The 21,577-nt window shown below is 29.6% G+C and overlaps 1 protein-coding gene across 2 annotated transcripts; it reads left to right on the top strand.

Moving 5' to 3' along the window:
* Nucleotides 1-4,084: 4,084 nt before the first annotated feature.
* On the top strand, nucleotides 4,085-19,797 carry LOC145938402 (venom dipeptidyl peptidase 4). Of its 2 annotated transcripts, none has more exons than XM_083041980.1 (14): nucleotides 4,085-4,281; nucleotides 7,000-7,057; nucleotides 7,236-7,468; nucleotides 7,770-7,844; nucleotides 7,913-7,965; nucleotides 8,492-8,688; nucleotides 8,938-9,086; nucleotides 9,202-9,302; nucleotides 9,468-9,716; nucleotides 11,408-11,622; nucleotides 15,091-15,373; nucleotides 16,230-16,424; nucleotides 16,507-16,667; nucleotides 18,698-19,797. In XM_083041980.1, the coding sequence occupies exons 1-14, from the start codon at nucleotides 4,258-4,260 to the stop codon at nucleotides 19,012-19,014; spliced, it is 2,310 nt and encodes a 769-aa protein (XP_082898106.1). In that variant the 5' UTR covers nucleotides 4,085-4,257; the 3' UTR covers nucleotides 19,015-19,797. The 2 variants fall into 2 exon arrangements, with proteins under 2 accessions (XP_082898106.1, XP_082898105.1); XM_083041979.1 differs by having other exon boundaries at nucleotides 4,086-4,281; nucleotides 8,917-9,086; nucleotides 18,698-19,795.
* Nucleotides 19,798-21,577: the final 1,780 nt, after the last annotated feature.

The following is a 21,577-nucleotide window of genomic DNA, read 5'->3' on the forward strand; positions in this document are numbered from 1 at the left end:
TATTTTAAGAGCCATCTACGAGCAAGTAACATACACCAAAGAAAATTCCGACGTTAGCATCTGATAGGCATGTTAAAGCAAATGCAAAGCTTAACGGTAGGTAACTCAAGTTGCATCGTTTCTGTATTTCGTGTCGTTAAGACGAGATGGCGAATAGCTTCAATTTACTGCAATATTTACTGCTTCTTACAATTCCACATTTCCGAAAAGAAAACAATTTTGTCTATTTCAAAAACTTTACCATTATCAAAAAATAATACCGTGCTTTCTCGCAGTGTTTGAATAGTGGAGAATGTCATTAAGATGAAGAACTGCAGATTTAGATATCTGTAGGAAAACTAGACTTCCGATAAGAAAACTACGGCCATTGAAGAAGATAATGTTCCAGATTAAAATTATTACACCGCAATATGGTTTTCCGAGATATTCATTTATCAGCATATTTTTTGTTTTACTTTCCATATTAATTTGCGCAAGTAATTTCAGAGTAAAATAAAAGCATGTAGAAAAAAAATACAATAAAAGTAAAAATGTTTCGATTTTATGGAGGAGTTGAATGTGAATTTGATTTCCTCTTGGAAATACATTTTACCATCAAAAATACATTTTGCATTTCATTTTGAGAAACGGCGATAAAAGATAAGAAAGAGCAAAAGAAAATGCCATTTCAAACTTTTTGAACGACAAGTAGTCTATATATGTAAATCTAGGAATATCTGTTCTCATTCTCATTTATAATTTCGTGTTTCATGTATATTCAAGATATTGCAATTTTCCAATCACACTAGTTTACAAAAAATATTTTTTTTTATTATTTGGAACCAGACAAGGTATTTTTTTATAAATTTTTGAATGCTGGAAAACAATGCCGCAAGCCGATTTTCACCAGCATGTCAGATTTCCGAAATAATTAAAGTTTAATAAGGATATTTAAACTTTTTTTTTGTAAAAAAGATCAACGTTATTTTGAAATTCTGATCAGAAGTGAATGTATTGTTCTTCCTTAATAAAATGCATTTTTCTAATTTAGATACTTATTTTTTAATCATGTTAGGAAGGATTTAAATACAGAGTTTTGCTGAGATAGCAAATATTCCATCTATGATGCTAGATGCTAAAGTCATATAATTATATTCATAATTTGTAGTTTAGGATTATCGATACACATACATAGTGTAACTTATCGTGATAGATTCCATTAAATGTATACTTATATATGTATATATAGGGTGTCTCATTTTGCCCATTTTGAATTTTTTGAAACAAATGCATTTTCGAAAAAAATGTTCCAGACAAAAGTTTGATCTAAAGGGGGACAAATAATGGTAAAATTAATTTTTGAAAAAATAATTTTTTCCAAAAAATCTTTTTTTCTCAGGAGCATCTCCATATGAATAGTTCCCAATTTAATCTTTCATAATATAATTAAAAAGTAAGATATTGAAAAAAATGCATTTTATAGAGGATGAACAATATATTCATGATATTTGATCAGGCTTTCCAGATAACGTTAACCTTTTTTACAAAAAAATCTCAAATATCGTAAAAAAGCCATTTTTTACACATTAAACCTCAATTATTTTGAATATCTGATGTACTAATGAAATTTGGTTTGCGGCATCGTTTTCAGCACCCAAAAATCTATAAGAAATACTTTGTCTGGTTTATATAATAAATTTTGGCTGTAAACTAGTGTTATTTGTTTTCTTCATTTAATCGTCAATAATATAGAGTGCGAGCGACCTTACAACCGAATCAGAGATTGACTGATAGTCATGAGCTAGAGATTCGATATAATGATGCACGTGCAAAATGACTGCGACAAAGACGGACGCGATGATAACGTTAATGACAGCGATGTTTCCTCTCATAAAGTGTGTCACGCCATGAAATGATGGCTGGTAGCATCAAGAGGAAGGTTGGGGATGGTTCTCCTTTCCTCAATAGCTACGGCATTGACCCGTTGAATTTTATACAAGCTGCGATCGTCGCGATCGTATTTCTTGAAGTGACTTCCATTGAAACGAAAAGTATATTTTCGACGTCGAGTGTTGTAAACGCGAAAGGAATGTAACTAAAATTGGCGGAGGACGCAAAAAGTGTGAAATTTGTGTTTTAAACTGTATTTGTAATAATAAATTTTTTTAAAGAAATTGGCAGACCTCTATGTAAAAGTGGAAAAAAAATAAAATAATGATTAAAAGGTTTGGATTGATATTATTGTTTACGATTCATCACGAATTATTTTTTTCGATAGTAATATCAAGAAACAAAAAATAGCTCGACATCTTTATTCTAAAAGTTTTATGTAAAAAAAAATCGAGTTTGATCGGATATTACTGCGTCTATGCGTTTTGATGTCAGTGATGTCACAATATTAAAATAGTATATGAGTGCGATATACATATATATTTCGTGACAAGCAAAAATCGTTAAGAATTTTTTGCTCGTTATCGCTGACAACAGAGTTTTAGGAGAAGCTTTATAAATATACATGAAAAATATATATTTTGCCATCACAATTTATTTTGTCATCACAATAAATGTTTTAATCATTTTCATTCATAAAAAAAGAACACGAAGAAAAAAATAATAAATAATTTGTCCAGTGTGATTAACTTATTATCAATATTATTCAATTATTAATAACTTGTACGACGAGTTTATTTCGATTAATTTAATTTCTATCAACAATTAGAGACTAACAAAAACAATAATCAATCAATCAATAAAATTGATTGATTTTTAATCTATTTAATTGACAAATTCAATATTGTTAAATAGCACAAAATATTAGGTTTTTATTTCACGAGAATATACAGGGTGTTAAAAAATTAGACAAATTTTGAAGGGAAGTAGAAGACATAAAAATAAATATTTTTTATTAATACTTATTTTTCTTTACGACGTTTATTTTAATACTACATGATATGAAATAGGAGTTTGTAACTTAAATAATAAGCACACATATAAGTGGAAAAGTTAAATTGTATTTTAATTTTAAACAAAACACGGATCAAATACATAAAAGTGATTTTTTTTACAGTAAATGCTCAAAAATTTCTCCATTAACTTCAATGCAAAGGTGACAAACTCAAAAGTCACAAACTCATATCTCATACCATGTAGTATTAAAACTAAATGTTGTAGAAAAAATTAGTATTAATAAAAAATGTTTATTTTTAAGTCTTCTTTCTCCCTTCAAAGTGTCGATCTAATTGTTTAACACCCTGTATATATGTATATATATATATATGTATAGATTGCTACTTATCACGTACGTAGTTAAATAATAACAGAGGCAGCCTTGATAACAGCAACAGTCAGTTGGGATTTAATACAGCACGTTGTTTTGCTATTTGCTGTCTTTGGTTTCTGTCACGACTTTTGCAATTTTATGGTATAATTATCATTGTAACGCCATTGTAATGTCATCAGTTTCTGATATTTGAGAAAGAAAGATATGTAATCGTGAATAATATTTATATACGTAATATATGTGAAAAATATTTATCGCATATAAATACGCATAAAACTTGATGATAAGCTTGATATTAATTAGATCATATTTATTCGATTTTTTTATATATAGCGTGATTTATAAATAAAAACATTGATCTGAAACTGATTGTTTGAAACAATTATTAGTATAATATTTAAAACAATTATTAGTATAATTATTAGTATAAATGGATTAAGAATCTTTGTTCTCAAAGATAATAACGCAACTATGGACAAAGATAATAACACGATACATATAAATAAAAATAATAATAATTAATGATTTATGTTCCTTGCTGTTTTTATTGATAATGTCAACCATTCCTCTTTCACAATTCTTTTTTACGATTCGCACAATTATGTATAGTTGAAAAAAATAGCAATTTTTTAAAGAGATAAATCTATTTTTGGATTTCTCGCAGTATTTGAGAAAAAAAATTTTTTTTTTATACAATTGATTTGATTTTACGTAAGAAAAAGATTATCTTATCGACATCTGTATCGATAAATACTGCAGTAAATTACTAAAGAGCGGAAAGAGTTAATTAAAAGCACGACAAAGGACATACATAAGCGCTTACGCACGGTTATGCCTCTGATTTGTCGAAAGAGGTGGGAGCACGTGTTATTGCTTCGAACGCGTCGAGAAAGCATACGATATATTAGTCTCTGTTAGACTCGCGAAATCGGTCGTCGCGTCAGCAGTGTATTTTTCAATCATCGTCATCCAGACTGCGCGATTAAATAGATCAGCTGATGGTCGTCATGGCAAGACAAACGGTACGTTTCTCCATCAATGACACGCATCAAGTTCGCCGTTTTCTCGTTTTCCGACTCTCAGCAACATGGACAAGAGAAAGAGACGGTTATTAACCACATTCTTTTTTTCTCTATTTTTTTCTATTTTTCTCTCTTATTTTTTTGCTTTATCTATTTTTGCTTATATATTATAGCTATATGTGTCTATCTTATATTATTGCTTGCAGACTTTGTGTGAAAGCTACTATTCGAAAATATATAAAGAACTATATAATATATATTATTATATTTTTATTTTGTTTTTTTATTTCATTATTTTTATATAATATTATTAATTATTTAATTATTATTTATTTATAAACTGTTTTATATCATGATATAAGTTATAAATTTATAGATAAATATTTCTACGTAATTAATATAGAAAAAAATTTTCGATAATTTTTGAAAAATAGTTTAAACTGGATTTAACCATAAATGACATAACCGTCTAATAGTCGTCTTTCCGACATGTCATTTCTTACTGGGTTGCTTCCTTTCGTTCTAAGAGAATTTTGATTGTAAGCTATTAGTTAAAATGAATCGCCACGCTGCGTATATTTGAATATGTATACTCTTCAATAAAACTTATCAACTTGAATTTTAAAAAGTTGAACATATAATGAATTACAATAAGCTATTGTTTCACGTTATTTTTATAAACTGGAATAAATTTAAATATAAATTATAAATTATAAAATTCAGACAAATTTTGATTTTATAATCAGTTAAAATTATATAAAAATTTTCGCATTGTTAGATTTCTGAATATAAGTTAAGTTTAGGTACTTTGTTTAAATAAATTTAAAGTTTATTCTTATTTATCAAATGCAAAAAATGATAGCTTGTAAAGTATTTGAGAGACATGCAATCATGCATGAAATAAACAAAAAAATCATACAGAGATATAAGTATTATAATATCTTTTCTTGAAATTTTTAAAGCATTTGATTAATGGATTCATTTTCACAATGTATTTAAGAGAAGTAACCGTAAAAATAAATACCGACTTATTAGAACTCTTGCACTTCCATGTGGTTTTTATCTGACTTTTGTTTCGATTTTGTTCATGGGACAGGCACAATAGTAGCTTGACATATCAAATCGATAAGTTCGTGAGAGCACTTTTCGTCAGATGTAAGCCACGGATGGAAAAGTTTCGAGGGTTCGAACTGTCTCGATTTATCGTCTTTTGTCTTTCCCCATCCCTTTTCTTCGTTCTAGAAAGTATATACAATAATACGTTCAAAGTATTAACTTATTTATAGCGTTAAGTTATTTTTAAATTTGTTCTTCAGGTATCGACTATTATCAATCTATTTTGTTACATAAATATTAACTGAATTTAATTTTATTAATTGAAAAATCTTCTCTTTTAATAAGACAATAATTGATAATTGTAGAAGAGAGAAAATTGTCAATTAATCAATAATATCGAAAATTCGTTTCTTTTTATATAAAAAAAGAAGGATAACTTATCAAATTCTTTCTAATATTAAAACTGATTGATATTTTTTATTCGCGGTTCAAATTTAAATTTTAAAAGATAAAAAGAAGTAGAAAATAATCTTCCTTTTCTCCTTCTCTCTTCTTATTTCCTTTCGCTCTTTCATAAAAATAATGTTTATGGAAAAGACATGTTAATAACTTATAGAATAGCGCAAAAGTTTTTCTGGTTACCGCAAACCAAAGTTAAGAATTCGCGAAAGTGAAGATATATACAAAAGTTGAAAGTTTGCGCGATAACAGTAATTTCACGACTTTGTTGATTTCTAGCCTAAATATTATCAAGATGTATTCAAAAATAAGTATTTACAAAATTAATAGGCATTCATTTCGAAGTATTAAAGGGTGCAGAAAAACGAAAATTCCAATATGTTAAAAAAATTAAAAATATTGGAATTTTCTTTTTTCCTGACCCTTAAAACCCTTAAAACTTCAAAATAAGTGCCTGCTAATTTTGTAAAGACATTTTTTAAATCAGAGTTGTGTAAAACACCAAAAAGTGCGATTTTTGAAAAAAAAAATTTAAAAAAAATCGAAAAGTAGTCTTAAAAAATCGAAAATATTTGAATCCCCTCTTCGCCAATAGCTCAAAAATTTTGTTTTTAAGTCTAGAATAATATAAATTTTTTTGAAAAAAATCAAATGGGTCTTATTGAGGAAAAAGAAATAATTTCTGTTAAAATTGATTAAAACACTATTAAATTTTTTAAAAAATTTTTCAATATTTTTTTTCGAAAAATACATTCAAAGGCAAAAAAATGACCACCTTATTAATGACAATATTTTTATTTTTCTTCAAGTTATAAATATTTGAAATTTTCAAAAATTGTTAAATCAATTTTTTTTTAATGTGTAACTCGGAAATCGATAAAGATAAAAATCTAAAAAAATTCATGGAAGCTACTTTCAATGGATACAAAAACATAAAAAAAAATGAAGCAAATCAAAAATGGTCGGGGAAAAAAGTCGTTGATTTGGCGTGGAATGCTCCATATGTATTCAAAAGTCCGATTCGACTCTTTCATCTTTGTTTTTATCATCACTTTGTTTTCTTCCCCTTGTCGTCAAGTTTCAGTCATTTTCGAAATATTTCTTGTATGGATATTATTATTTTTCTTTTTGTTTATATAATAGAAAACTGATATCACACGAGTTTTAATAGTATATCCTTGACACAATTAAAAATTTTTTCAGATTCTCAGATTTCTTATACTGTGCAATTATTTGTTTGTCATCGGTCAATCAGGGACAAGTAGGTCGATTAATTTAATATATATTTTATATAATCAATTTATTGCAATTATTATTCAACAATTTTTAATTATTATCAATGATAAAGATATATTGAGACTTTCAATAAATTTTAATTATATGTTGATCATATATGCCTCCCTATATTTATATTTTTTGTATTAAATATATATATTTAGTTTCATATGTCAATAACATCAATATTCGCATTAACAATGATGATGAGCCAGTCGTCAAGAAACCATTTACTTTGGAGGAGATTTATTTGCAAGTTTTCCGTACAGCCGGTTTCAATGGCACATGGATCTCCGATACAGAAATCATGGTTACAAATATTATTAAGAGCGATATTACTATTTATGACGTAGTAACAAAGAAGACTAAATGCGTTTTTGATGGATCAACATTACCTGTAAGAGTGTTTTGTAATCTATCATGTAATTTAATGTTGAGAGACTCTGTAGTTGATATTTTATTATCATCGAGATATTACAACAAAAATTTACAAAAGTATATTTACTAATGTTATCTATGTATAAAGATATATCTTATTTTTTTTCTGATGCTTTAAACAAGTTGTTTATAGCAATTTATATAGATAATGTTATTTTAATATTTTGCAAAATAAAATAGCTATATTTATATTATAGATCAGAACGATTGCGTTTAATCTAAATAATATGTATTTTTATTAATATTTGAAACTGTTTTAGCGGCAATTCAAATTTAGCTCGGCAACCTTCTCGGCTGACAAAAAATACATTCTGTTTGGTTATGATAATAAACAAGTAAGTAATTAATTTAATTTTTTTTGCTTGTTAAATATGAATAAATCTAGGGTAAATAATTTGCGCAGGTATTCAGGCATACGACTGTCGGAAAGTATGTAGTATTCGACGTAAAACGCAAGTAAGTTTATTTGTTTATATTTTTATGGCATATATACTTATGCTGCTGATAATATTGACAATTAATATTAACAAATTGAATGCGCGATCTGCATTAAATGTCTAAATTTTATATTTCTAAATAAAAAGAAACAAAATAAATGCAGATTTTAGATAGAGTTCAACTTAATCATATTTATTCTTTATAATGAATAAATTCATCGAAATTTGAGTTTTCGCTTTCTCTTTTAAAAATTATTTGGTCATTATTAGAATTCCTACGAATTTTATTGAACTTTTCCTTTGTGATATACAAATATAGAATATTTTAAATTATATAGAATAACATCAAACATTTATTTATTTCTTTTTATTTAAGTGCGTCATTAAAATGAATCGAAATATTTGACATTTTATTCTCGTTATCATAATTGCTAAAATGACATAAATGTTTGTACATGTGCAGCTGCTTTGTGTCTTTAATTGGCTCTTTATTTTCTATTGCGATATAAAATACTTTTATCAAAGTTTTTTATTTACATTTGCAGTACATTGGTAAATATCGCGGATGAGGCTCTTATCGCATTAGTATTATGGTCACCGATTGGCAGTGATTTGGTTTATGTTCATGATAACGATATCTATTATATGATTTTCAATCCTGGCCAAAATATAGTCCGTAGACTGACGGAAAGCGGTAAATCCGGAATCGTTTACAATGGTATTCCGGATTGGGTATATGAAGGTATAAGCATCTTAAAATAAACGTATGAAAAAAGATATTTATATACATATATAATATAATATATATAAATATATAATTTATATTAATATAGAATAAATATACAAATAAATATACTTTACACAAATAATGTTTGTTCCAAAGAGGATTATACATCGCGAAGTAAACGCATGTCTATATTGGATAATGATGTATATAAGTGACATAGGTAATTACAAATGTTAATTACAGAGGAAGTATTTGCATCTTCAGCTGCAATGTGGTATTCACCAGATGGACAGTATCTAGCCTTTGCAACCTTTAACGATACTGTAGTAAAAGACATGGCATACTTCTATTACGGAGTACCAGGTTCTTTTGAGAACCAATATCCTACTCAAGTAAAGCTAAAATATCCCAAGGTAAAATTCCATTAAAAAAAAAAGAGAAAGAGAGAAAGAGGGGGGAGAAAAAAATTTTTAAATCTATATATTCAAAGTATTATTATTCAATTATCTCTCAGATATAAATTTTCAGGCAGGTACGCCTAATCCAGAGATTTCTTTGGCAGTAATCGATTTAACTGATTCATCGTCAAAAGCAATCATTTTGGAAGCCCCTGTTGATGTGTTTGGCAGGCAAGTTTATACTAATTTTAATATTCATACGTTTTGTATACGTGGGGGGAGGAGGGCGTACGTGTCTTTAAATAGAGACATATTACTTGATGTATCATAGACATATTACTTGATGAGAAATGGATACTAATTACCAATGTATTTCTACTTGAATTTCTTTTGTAGCGATAATGTTTTGTTCACTGTAAGTTGGTGGAATATAACACATGTGATTGCGACATGGACGAACCGTGTGCAAAATCAATCTCTATTGATCATATACGATACGCAGGGTAATAACAAAATGGTTTTATACGATGAGGAAATCGAGGGCTGGCTTCAGCCAAGTCGTCCTATTAAAGTCGATGATTATGCGTTACTCTTACGATGGAAAGATTCTGGCACTAATGCCGGTAAATTCCGACATATAGACAGGTAAAGCCAGACAATTTGAAACAAATACATCTCCATAGAGTTATAAAAAAAATGTGATTTTTTCAAAACATTCCACGCAATCTTTCATTGCTTAAGCGTTGAACAAATTAAAAAATTAATTTTTTTTAATGCACCTCGATATCTCTGTGATTTTTAGATAAAAAATTTTTAATTAAAAATTTTTTTTTGTTTTTAACATAAAATCGATAGGTCCCTGCTTTGTTTTTATATATAGGGGAAATCGTCTATAATGATTCCCCGGGGTAAAATGGTATCCTGTAATCTCTCCGATTAGTGTTATTATTTGTGTGTAAAATTTCATATTTTTTCTATCTCCGCCCTGCCATCATGTGAACGTTTGCTGAAGCGATTGGATATCTTTAGCAATAAAATAAAAAAAATTCGATTTTTTAGAGATCTGATATAAGGTCTTCTAGTTTTGTTGTACAACCTGTGATTAAGAGAGCTTCTATATAAAGTTATTATGCTAGTAAGACCCAGTTTCATACTACATATTTTAATGAGTTTAATGAGTTTAAAACGTCCACAAGATGGCAGTCTTTCCGTAGCCTTTTTTTAATAAAAATGGAACGGTCGGGGAAAACGGTCCTTGTTCCTTTTTAAGAAATCACTCTGTCCCAAAAATTTTTAAATAGTACATTACTCTGTGTTTTTGTTGCAAATATAGTACAAAAATGCCTAGAAATCATTCTCGCATAAAATCACAACAAAGTTGAAGCCCAATTAAAATTTTAGTACTATATTTTGTTAATTTTTTTTGCAACATTAAGTTAATAATGCACTATTTGATAAAAAAATGCTTAAAATACATTTTTGTTACATAAATTTGAATTATAAATATAATTATTCAATTGAAACTATTACCTGTATCAAAAATATTTTTGAGGGACCCCTGGGGTAAAATGGTCACTATGAAGGCATATAGAAAATTTTTAACTGCAGAAAAATTTGAACTAATAAATAATTTGTAATCATTCCACTAAAAGAGGAAGAAAATGTCTTTTTAATTTTGCAAAGTTTGAGAGAGAAAGCAAAATTAATATAGAAACTGCAGCATTTTTTCCCTTAAGGTGACCATTTTATCCCAGTCTTCTCTACTTTAATCGTGAAAAAGTATTTATTATTCTATTCTACCAGTAAAAAGAAAAGCGTTCACAAAAATGATCATTTTGTCGGTAAAACAGGACGGTTTCAGGATCACCTTAACATTATTGACTCAAAATGTATCAAAAAATGTTTTATACAGGGTGTCCGGTAATAGTCGCATCAACCGTCGTGTGCAGATTCCTGGGATCATTTGGAGACGATTTTTCCTCAGCAAAAATGTCGAGACACCAATAATTTTCGAGTTATAAGCGATTGAAAATAAAGGGTTTTTCGCAAACTAAGCCTTGTGGAAATAAAATAATAATAAATTCACATTCTTCAGTTAATTTTAGGTAGAGTTTACTTTAATAGAATTTTAATTTAAGGCTTAGTTACAAAGATACATGATGGCAAAAATTGAAAACATGCAAAAAATAATGACCTCCCTCGACATTTTCGCTGAGGAAAAATCGTCTCCAAATGATCCCAGGAATCTGCACACGACGGTTGATGCGACTATTACCGGACACCCTGTATACTATCTATTTTTCCCTTTTAATCTGACATTTTTGTTACATTGTCAGATGTAAGTATGAAGGTGGCAAATTCATTTCATCGGTAGATCTAACTCCCGGTCCCTCCGAGATACATTCGATTTTGGCCGTCGATTCGCGTAGAGGAAAAGTTTACTACCTCGCGACGGCGCCAGGTGAACCGACCCAGAGGAATTTGTATTCGGTGCCTCTGGATGCGAGCCAGAAACCAACTTGCATATCCTGCGAGCTGCTTACGCCGGAAGGTGAGTACTGGAAATCACAAATGTCGCAGAGACGATCAGAGCGAGAGAGAGAGCGAGAGAGCGAGAGAGCGAGAGAGCGAGAGAGAGAGAGAGAGAGAGAGAGAGAGAGAGAGAGAGAGGGGGGGGGGAAGAAAACGCGATGTCGCATTTTTCTCATTAATTTAATATGGCGAGCTTGCACTATATTCCAAATGTGGTAATCTTATGTTTCACGACAACGTTTAATAATATTAAAATATTAAAAAAAAAATATAGTATCTCACGTGGGGGGAAGAAATATTTTCTGCATATACAGGGTGTCCCAGAGATTTATCGTATTTACCAGTTATTTTTCCTCAGCGAAAATGTCGAGGGAGATCATCATTTTTTGCATGTTGTCATTACTTTTTGCATGTTGTCATCTTTGTAACTAACAAAGGAACTATCACAACTGTCCGACGCCGATTTAATTTTCCTTGAAATATGTTGTAAAGTATGCAATTTTAAGAGACACGTATTTTTTTATACGTGCCCAATCGAAGGTTTAAGGGGCGATTCATCTTTGTGAAAAAAAAAAAATTTGTTTTCCAAGGGAATATCATCAAAACAAAAAGAGATATAAAAATTATAAAAATATTTAATAAAATAGTATAGAATAATACATAAATAATATAAATATAGTTATATTTACAAATATTTTTATATTATATATATTTAATTTTGTGTCATTTGTTATAGATGTTACAATAATGATATTCCACAAAGAAATGTTTTAAACATAAAGATTTTTTGCACCAAGAGCATCGTATTACAGCTACATCATTACAACCATCAACGTCACATATGTTGTTAACATTTGTTCAAAACTCAATTCTACAGGATTTTTAAATTCTTCTGGTCTTTCATTCGTATATCCACTTTTAAACCAAGAGTATTTAAATAAATTATGATATCGAGGAGATGATAACTGATTATGTATTAAAGATTATAATTTTATAATATTATTTCGCTGATGTAAATTTATATCAAAATTCAACAATAAAACAGTATCCGAAAATCTTCTTGCTAAGTTCTTCCAGATTTTAAATCCGTAAACATCTAACGGTTGTATTTTTCCCATAGTTCCTTTCGGTATTACCATAGTGGTAATTTGTTTTTCTGTTGGTGTTAAATCAGCGACAATAGTTGGACACTGTATAGCACTGTGTGTATATAACGTGCAATTTTGCACCATACCGTTGAATTTGTCATAAAATACTCCACAATTTACTATCAACAAAAATTTAAAAATTTTCAAAATTGGGAGGGATGGGGGAAAATTTCGAAAAAAATTTAACATTTTCAAAATTTGAAGTACACAGGCATAAAGTGCATAAAAAACCGTGTTACTTTTGTTTCAAACATTTTTTTATATCTCTTTTTGTTTTGATGATATTCCCTTGGCAAAAAAAATTTTTTTTTTTTTTTTTTTTCACAAAGGTGAATCGCCCCTTAAACCTTCGATTGGGCACGTATAGAAAAATACGTGTCTCTTAAAATTGCATACTTTACAACATATTTCAAGAAAAATGAAATCGGCGTCGGACAGTTGTGATAGTTCCGTAAGCCTTAAATTAAAATTCTACTAAAGTAAACTCTACCTGAAATTAATTAAAGAATGTAGTTTTGTTAATATTTTATTTTCACAGGCTTTAAGCCTTAGTTAATAATTAGTTTGCGAAACTAACTAGTAACTAATTAGTTTGCAAAAAAGCTTTTATTTTCAATCGCCTATAACTCGAAAATTATTGGCGCCTCGACATTTTCGGTAAGGAAAAATCGTCTCTAAATAACCTCAGGAATCTCCTATTAATGGATGATATGGTAAGTCTGGGACACCCTATATGTATGCGAGGAATACACAGAAATCATCGTATAAATTTTAATGTCCGATCGTTCGTTTTCATTTAAATTCACATCCGATTCTTAAACGAGACCGAGAAGTGCTCAAGCGGGTCCCGTAGGTGATAAAGAAATTTTGGAACACATATTGTCGACAGCATAACTTATAACTCCATATAGGCACATGATAGGTACATGTTCCAATTAAAACGGAAAAGTCCATCGGGAGTAATCTCAATTCTGACGAAAACTGCAAGTTCATGAATATTTAACGTATATGTATATATGTGCATGTGAATGTATAGTGTCAAGAAGATTTAAGTCGCGAAACTTTCAAATGCGCGATGGTGTGTGATGATGTTAAAGGAACCTCTACGCTTTCTTCGAAAATTGCCCCGATTCTCTTTCATCAGTATTTTTGCAGCGCGCGGGATGTACCAAAAGTCCGCAAATTCAAATGAGAATTTTCAAATTTTCCTGCATGAACTTGGCACGAATTTTATTTCTTCATTGCTATGCGAGAAAACTCGAAAGACTTCAACTCTTAATGCGCAAGACGTCGCACGAGACGCGAGACTGAAATATTACTTTTCGTACAAATTTTTCCGGCTATTGGTGGCAGCTGCGTTTCTCTATCGCAAAGGAGATTAATTCGCTGGATTATTTGCGCCGAAAAATTTACGCCTAAGAGATCTGATATGCTCGCTCGATGTCCGTTAAAATATGATGTTTATTGAAATTTATTGTGACTAGTGAAAAGTGTATTATAGAAAGTGCAGAAATTTATGTCTTCCCCTCGTTTTCCTTCGACAGAGTTTATGCCATATGTCAATAAACAGAATTTTATGCACGTTTTACTTACATTATTAATTTACGATATTACGCATATATTATTTTATATTATATATTATATTATATTTTATATTATATATTATTACTTCTGTAGGGTGTCCTATTTTAAGTTGTAGAACAAAAGTTGTTTGATTTGAAAGGACAGAAGATGGAGCGCTATTGACTTTTTCTGAAAGGCGCTTTTCAAAGTCATTTGAAGGTCATTTATGTTTTTTTTTTTTAAATGGAACCAGCATAATTTTTTATATAAATCGATTCTTTGCAATTTTCGGCATAAAAAGTTATAAGATAAGATAGCCAAAAAGTGAATAGTTTACAAGATATTTTATACTTTAATTTGACATAATTTTACATAAACTATGAAATATCTCATAAAATATTTATTTTCTGATGATCTTACCTTAATATTTTTATGCATAAAATAATGAAAGGAATTAATTGTGTAAAGAAAACACATATAATTGTTTATAAGAAAAAGTATGCAGCTGCTAGTTTGTTCTACAATCAAAAATAAAAAAGTGTTTGGGGCGAATAACTTAAAATGCGACACCCTGTATAATGCATGGATATTGTTATATGTACTTATCCGAAAGCAAAAGTTATTAAACACGAGAATGCTAAAATGAAGACAACTGAAATGGCATTCGCGAATGAACATTTTATTACGTTGAAACGAAAAGACGAGAAAATTTTTCGTATTTTTTATCCAATTGTTACTATGAAAATTAACAATTCCAACTATTTAAATTGTTGCAGGAAATAAATGCACGTACGCGAGTGCATATTTTTCAAACTTCAGATCATATTACGCTCTTACTTGTTCCGGTCCTGATCCACCTATAGTAATAATTAATGACGAAAATCATCAGCCAGTCTTGACTTGGAAAAGTAATCTATTGATAAGGAAACTTTTGTCACAACGATTGAGGCCGCAACAAAGAGATTTCAACGTTACTGTAAACGGTTATGACTCTAGAGTCAGATTGTTACTGCCACCAGATTTCGATGAAAACAAATCGTATCCCTTGTTAGTATATGTGTAAGTATATTCTGATTTTTATGACTCTCTTAAAAGTAAAATTCCGGTTATTTCACGCGGAGAACAAAAAAAAGTTTTATTGTTAAAACTGTCACTACTATATATCACAAAATGTAAAAATAATACAAATTTTCAAACGTAATTATATTATTCCATATTATAGGAAAACCTATTTAAATAGGAAATTAAAGTTAATTTTATTGTCAAATATGTATAATTCAAATATACATATATGTTTAATATATGTTATTATATCATATATTATATAGCATATATTACGTTATGTTTGATTCGTAACTTTATCTTGCCCCCCCCTCAGAGAAATTTGAAAAAATTTAAATATTATGTAAAAAATGATAAATATTGAAAAAAGCAATGTCTTTGTAAAAATAAAAGCGACATTAGCGTTTTAACCAGGACAATGTCTGCCTGTATACATACATTAATAATATATCGTTAATAGCGACTACAGGCATATGATTGATCGGTATGCAAAGGGATTCGTATAATCTCCATTTAAAATTAGAGTCATCTTTGATCGTGTTTGTTCGATCGATTCATGCCAAGCTTTCAAAACGATCAATTACCTTTAATGACCCTTACTCATTTTCTCTTTCTCTTTAAGAAATATTTGTCACGTATCGAGCGCTTAACTTACTTAGAAATTTATGCTACTAATTTGTCGTTATAAGAGTGAATAAATTGACCTGCTTAATTTATCGTAAGCAAGCTATAATATAAACGTAAAATTAAAAAAATAAAGCTATGCTTTTTTGTGTTTGTGTATTTAAAAATATAAAAAAGTCTTTTATAAAAATCTTTTATAAAATAATCATTTAAAAATATTTATTTGCAGTTACGGCGGCCCAAATACAGCTAGGATAACTGATAGTGTTAAATACGAGTATGAATATTATTTAACAACTAACAAACGCATAATCTACGCATGGGTCGACGCACGAGGATCAGCCTTCAAGGGTAGCAAGATGCTCTTCGAGATATACAGGAATTTAGGAACTGTGGAGATCGAAGATACGATCGCTGTTATCGCGTGAGTAATGTATTGTTGATATGCACTATTGCTTCATTTTTGGCAGCAAGCATCGTTGTAAATATTCTTTGTCATGTCTCAGAGCTCTGCAAAAACAATATAAGTGGATCGATGCGAATAAGACTGGTATATGGGGCTGGAGTTATGGTGGTTTTAGCAGTAGTATGGCACTCGCAACAGATACAGCCTCTGTGTTCAAGTGCGGTATATCTGTTGCACCTGTAACTTCGTGGATCTATTACGGTAATTAGCAATAGATTGATTATTTATAATAAGAGAAGGAGAGAGAAAGATAGGAAAAATAATCTGAATCAGAGTCTCTGATTTAGTCTTAGAGGAGTATAATAACATTGGTCAACAAAATAAAATCTTTTTTGCCTTCTACCAAGTCATTTCTGGTAGATTTTTTAGCGCTGATTCTAAGCGCTTAAATTCTAAGCGCTACGAATCTGGCCGTAAAAATGGTATTTTCATGTCTAGTTTTTGAGAAAACCTCAATCAAAGTTGTTAAAATAGGCGTTTTTGATACTTTTGCATGAGTTATATCTTTAGATGAAGACGTGCAGAAAACAGTGACAGTTCAAAATGAGCTCAAGACTTACACTTTATGATAAAAAATGCCAGAAATTCCAAGCATGAAAAGTTTTCCTGAAAAAAAGCGGTCAAAATATAAAAAATATCATTGCAGTGTCCTTCAGTCATATGTCTCCAATTGTCCGTTACTAAAATTTTTTAAAAAATTATTCTAATCATGAAAGTCGGTATTTGTATATTTCCCTAGTCACTTATCACAAATCACGTATCAAAATTTCAAAATTAAAAATGGAGGATCCAAAATGGTGGATCAATTTTCAAATTTTTGAAAAATTATTTAAGTTATGGAAATGGATATATGTATGTAGATTTTTGTGGTTGCTATTACTTGAAAAAATTTGAGGACATTTTGGCATTATTATAATACTTATCATTGCCTGAAGATTCTTATGAATAAAATAAACATTCGACACTACGATAAATAATGTTTCGATTACTTATTTCGGGAAAATTTTTCCTGCCTGGGACTTCTGGCATTTTTATTATAAAATATATAAGTCTTGAGTTTCATTTTGAACTGTCACTACTTTCTGGAGCACGTCCCAATTGAAAGATATAACTCGCGCAAAAGTATCAAAAACACTTATTTTAGCAACTTTGACTGACAATGAGATTTTCTTCAAAAACTTGACGTGATACGCGCGTATGTCATTTTTACGACCAGATTCGTAATCAATGCTACGAAATCTACTGGAAACGACTTATAGAATGTCTCAAGGCAAAGTACCTGTACTAATTTTATGTAAAATATTTTGTCATATATTGTAGTTTATGACTTGTTGAACAAATAATGTAATAGCTTCAAAACTAAATAATGAACAGTTACTGAGCTACAGTCAATCAAACAACTCACAGAACCCGAGTTTTTCGTATTTGACTGACTGTAAATCAGTTATACAGGATTAGTGCGGGGTTTTTAAACTTGTTTGAAATTCTAGATGAAATTGAATTCTGGTAAAATCATGGTTTTCTTTTTCTTTTTTCATATGTTGTAGCTTATGATTTGCTGAACAAAAAATAATAGGCTCAAAAAAGCTAAATAATAAACAGTTACTGATTTATAGCCAATCAATAAACACGTAAACTCGGGCTCTGCAAGTTGTTTGACTGGTTATAAATCAGTAATTGTCCATTATTTAGCTTTGAGGTATTTATTGGACTTTGAGGTATATACATATACAGAGTGTCCCAAACCTACCGTATGTATACCTTAATGGCAGATTCCTGGGATCATTTGGAGATGATTTTTCCTCAGCGTAAATGTCGAAGCACCAATAATTTTCGAGTTATAAGCGATTGAAAATAAAGGGTTTTTCGTAAATTAAGCCTTATGGAAATAAAATATTAACAAAATCAGATTTTTCAGTTAATTTCAGATAGAGTTTACTTTGATAGAATTTTAATTTAAGACTTAAGTTAGATTAAGTTAGATTAGGTTAGGTTACAAAAATACATGATGGCAAATATTAGGAACATGCGAAAAATGATGACCTTCCTCGACATTTTTGCTGAGGAAAAATCGTCTCCAAATGATCCCGGGAATCTACCATTAATAAGTTATACTGTAGGTCTGGGACACTTTGTATATTAAGCTATTACATCTTTTCAGCATGTCATAAGTTGACTTTGGTGTTGAATAGTGTAATTGGCACATCTTCTTAGAATCCGATTTGTTACAGATTCTATTTACACGGAACGATTCATGGGTCTGCCGACTCCCGAGGATAACCTCGCCGGTTATAATCGTACGGATATCACGCGACGAGTAGAGGGAATACGAGGCAAAAAGTACATGTTAATACATGGCAGCGGTGACGACAATGTGCACTATCAGCAAGCGATGGCGCTCGCCAAGTCGCTGGAGCATAATGACATCATGTTCGAACAGATCACGTACACGGACGAGGCGCACAGTCTTGAGCACGTGTCCGCACATTTCTATCACACGATGGACAAATTTTGGAACAATTGCTTTGGCTTGAGCCATGCTCGTTGACCTAAACCTCGTTTCTAGATTCAGTGAAGAAGAGAATTATTCTTGGCGACAAATTCGAGATTCCATTGAATGCCGAATTTTTATAATATAAGAGAAGAATATGATTGAGAATTTAGAATCTTTATTTATAGACAATTACACATTCGATATGGAAAAATTAAATAGATAGCGTACTTTTATTAACGTTAATAATTAATGTAAGAGAGCTTGTTATAATTAAAAGCGAACTTCTTGTCTCAACGTAAGACTTTTGAAGATGTCGATGGTAACAATGAAAAATATAATAAGTACATTTGTGAATATTTTGTAATAATTTTTTTGTCTTAGTTCAAAACAAAATAAAATATCAAAATGTATCGTTCTAACAAGAAAATAATGAATTATTTCAGTATCATATTTACGTAAAAAAATTCGAAAAAATGTTATGCCTAAATAATAATTTTATCTTTAAAATTACAAGTCATTTTGCAACTTTTTATTGGTGCCGTCAATATCTTTGAGAAGATTAAATTTATTTATATATAAAATTTTTATGACAAAGAAAGGTACCATTTTATTTAACATATAACATATATGTTGTTTTTCGGTGTATTTCGGTGTATATGTAATCGTTGATTTCGTTTTTAATCTCGGTGACAAATTTCTATTAAAAGTTTTCTTAGTATGTAACATAAAATAGTATGCAAAAGTTCCTATAAATAATGCAAAATATGAATAGTGATTAAATTAGCGATTATTATAACTGTCAGTCATTTCAGTCCTTGCTTTTACGAGCAACCTTTGTTCGTATCATAATCCCATGTTTTCCATATTATGATATTGTTTAAGATTTAAGATATTCTTTTTGTTTGACTTTTTACAAGATTATATCAAAGTAAATTAAATTTGTAATTTAGAATACAAAAAATATAAATAATCTGTATCTCAATAATATTAAATGTATATTGTTTCATTTTTCAGTTCCACTAGATTGATATGTGTATTTAGAATGTATGAATCGTTATATTTTTAGTATAATAATTATAATTATTATTCTGTAAGTAGAAACAGACGTGACGAATTTTGCGTTGTTGTCAAATGTTTTTTTCGGAAAGAACTCAGCAAAATTTCTTGTTGTTTATAGCGACTATAGACAGATTTTAATTGCCGTATCGGTGACCTGGACTTTCATATTGTCGGACAGAAAAAAAACAAATATTTTCTTCTCTGTTAGTCTCTCTTTCTTTGTACATATAGATAAAATATACAATACACGTCTCGCTTTTGCATTTTCTGACAATCATGTTTTTGTAGTTCGCCTGTTCAATTCAATCAGTTAGTCTGGGCAAAGCGACTTTGGGAAATTTAATCATTCTATCCATCGTTTCCGCGGATCTTGTATGCCGAAGATGGGCGAATTTTCAAGGCAGCTTGGTTCGCTGACCTGGAATCTTCGACAGTCGGGAAGAAAAATGTTTGTTCAAACATCCGAGCGAGTTTCCACTAAGTTCATGACTCTTTTCGGTCAGTGAAGATTAAGAAGGATATTAAACGGGACTTTCATCAATTTCAAATTATTATTCTGCCTAATCGACTTACGACTTATATTCGTCTTAGTACCTTATTATAATCGTCTTATATTTATTAGCATTGATAGATCAATTTTTCTCATACAATAAATATCTTTTTTAATTATATTTTTTCGCAGTATTTGTAAAATATATGTGTGCGTATTACACTGGTCAATACTGATTTTATTGCCAATTATATTAGATCGATTTTAGAATAACTTTGTGTCACTGATTCCGAATATGGCATTGGTTTTCCTAGATTGGCTCTAATTTTTTAGATAATGGGTGCCCCATGAAAAACATAAAAAGTGCAAAAAATGTAACGACAAAGGCGTAGCTTATTCCCAAATCATATGGAAACTGTTTCAAATCATACAAATATATATATATATATATATATATATATATATATATATGAAATATCTAATGGCGTTATATTCAGTAAAATAACAAAATAAGCTGATTTAGATAATCACAATTAATGCATAGAAAAATGCTGTTTGTATGATTTTCTTTTATGTATGTCATCAGGATTAGATTAGGAGATAAAAATAATGTTAAAGATAATAAAAAGACAGACCAAAACCCTGCTGCATATGTCAGCAGCAGGTCGTATTGAGATAAAATCATAATTTGAGTATCCATTATCTCATAAACTAGAGCCAATTCGGCAAAACTGTTGTCATATTTGGATTTAGTGTCCCCAAAATACCCTAAATCTAAATTCGTTTATCCTTGGCAATTAAACAAAAGTTTTTTTTTGTTCACCAGTGTTCTATATTTACACATATATAGATTATTAAATATTGCAAGTATTTCCTTATCGATAAATGTTGATAATGAAGCAAAATATATTAGTATCGCGAGAAAAAATTAATACAATGTTAGCATGCTTTCTCGCGTAATAATATTAATAATGACAAATGTAAATATCGATAAAAGTGATATTTTCGTTTTCTCATATGTGGCATCATGTCGAACGACGAGATTGTAAGGAGATAATATTAATCTCA

This window comes from Prenolepis imparis, unplaced genomic scaffold (genome assembly GCF_030444845.1).
Source record: "Prenolepis imparis isolate NDT839.2.m4 unplaced genomic scaffold, iyPreImpa1.0 SCAF_7, whole genome shotgun sequence".
Taxonomy (NCBI): domain Eukaryota; kingdom Metazoa; phylum Arthropoda; class Insecta; order Hymenoptera; family Formicidae; genus Prenolepis; species Prenolepis imparis.

Coding starts and splice junctions, on each gene's coding strand:
- LOC145938402 (XM_083041979.1), top strand. CDS start 4,258: ATGGTCGTCATGGCAAGACAAACG. Junction 7,058..7,235: donor CATCGGTCAATCAGGGACAA/GTAGGTCGATTA, acceptor ATATATATTTAG/TTTCATATGTCAATAACATC. Junction 8,689..8,916: donor TCCGGATTGGGTATATGAAG/GTATAAGCATCT, acceptor TGTTAATTACAG/AGGAAGTATTTGCATCTTCA.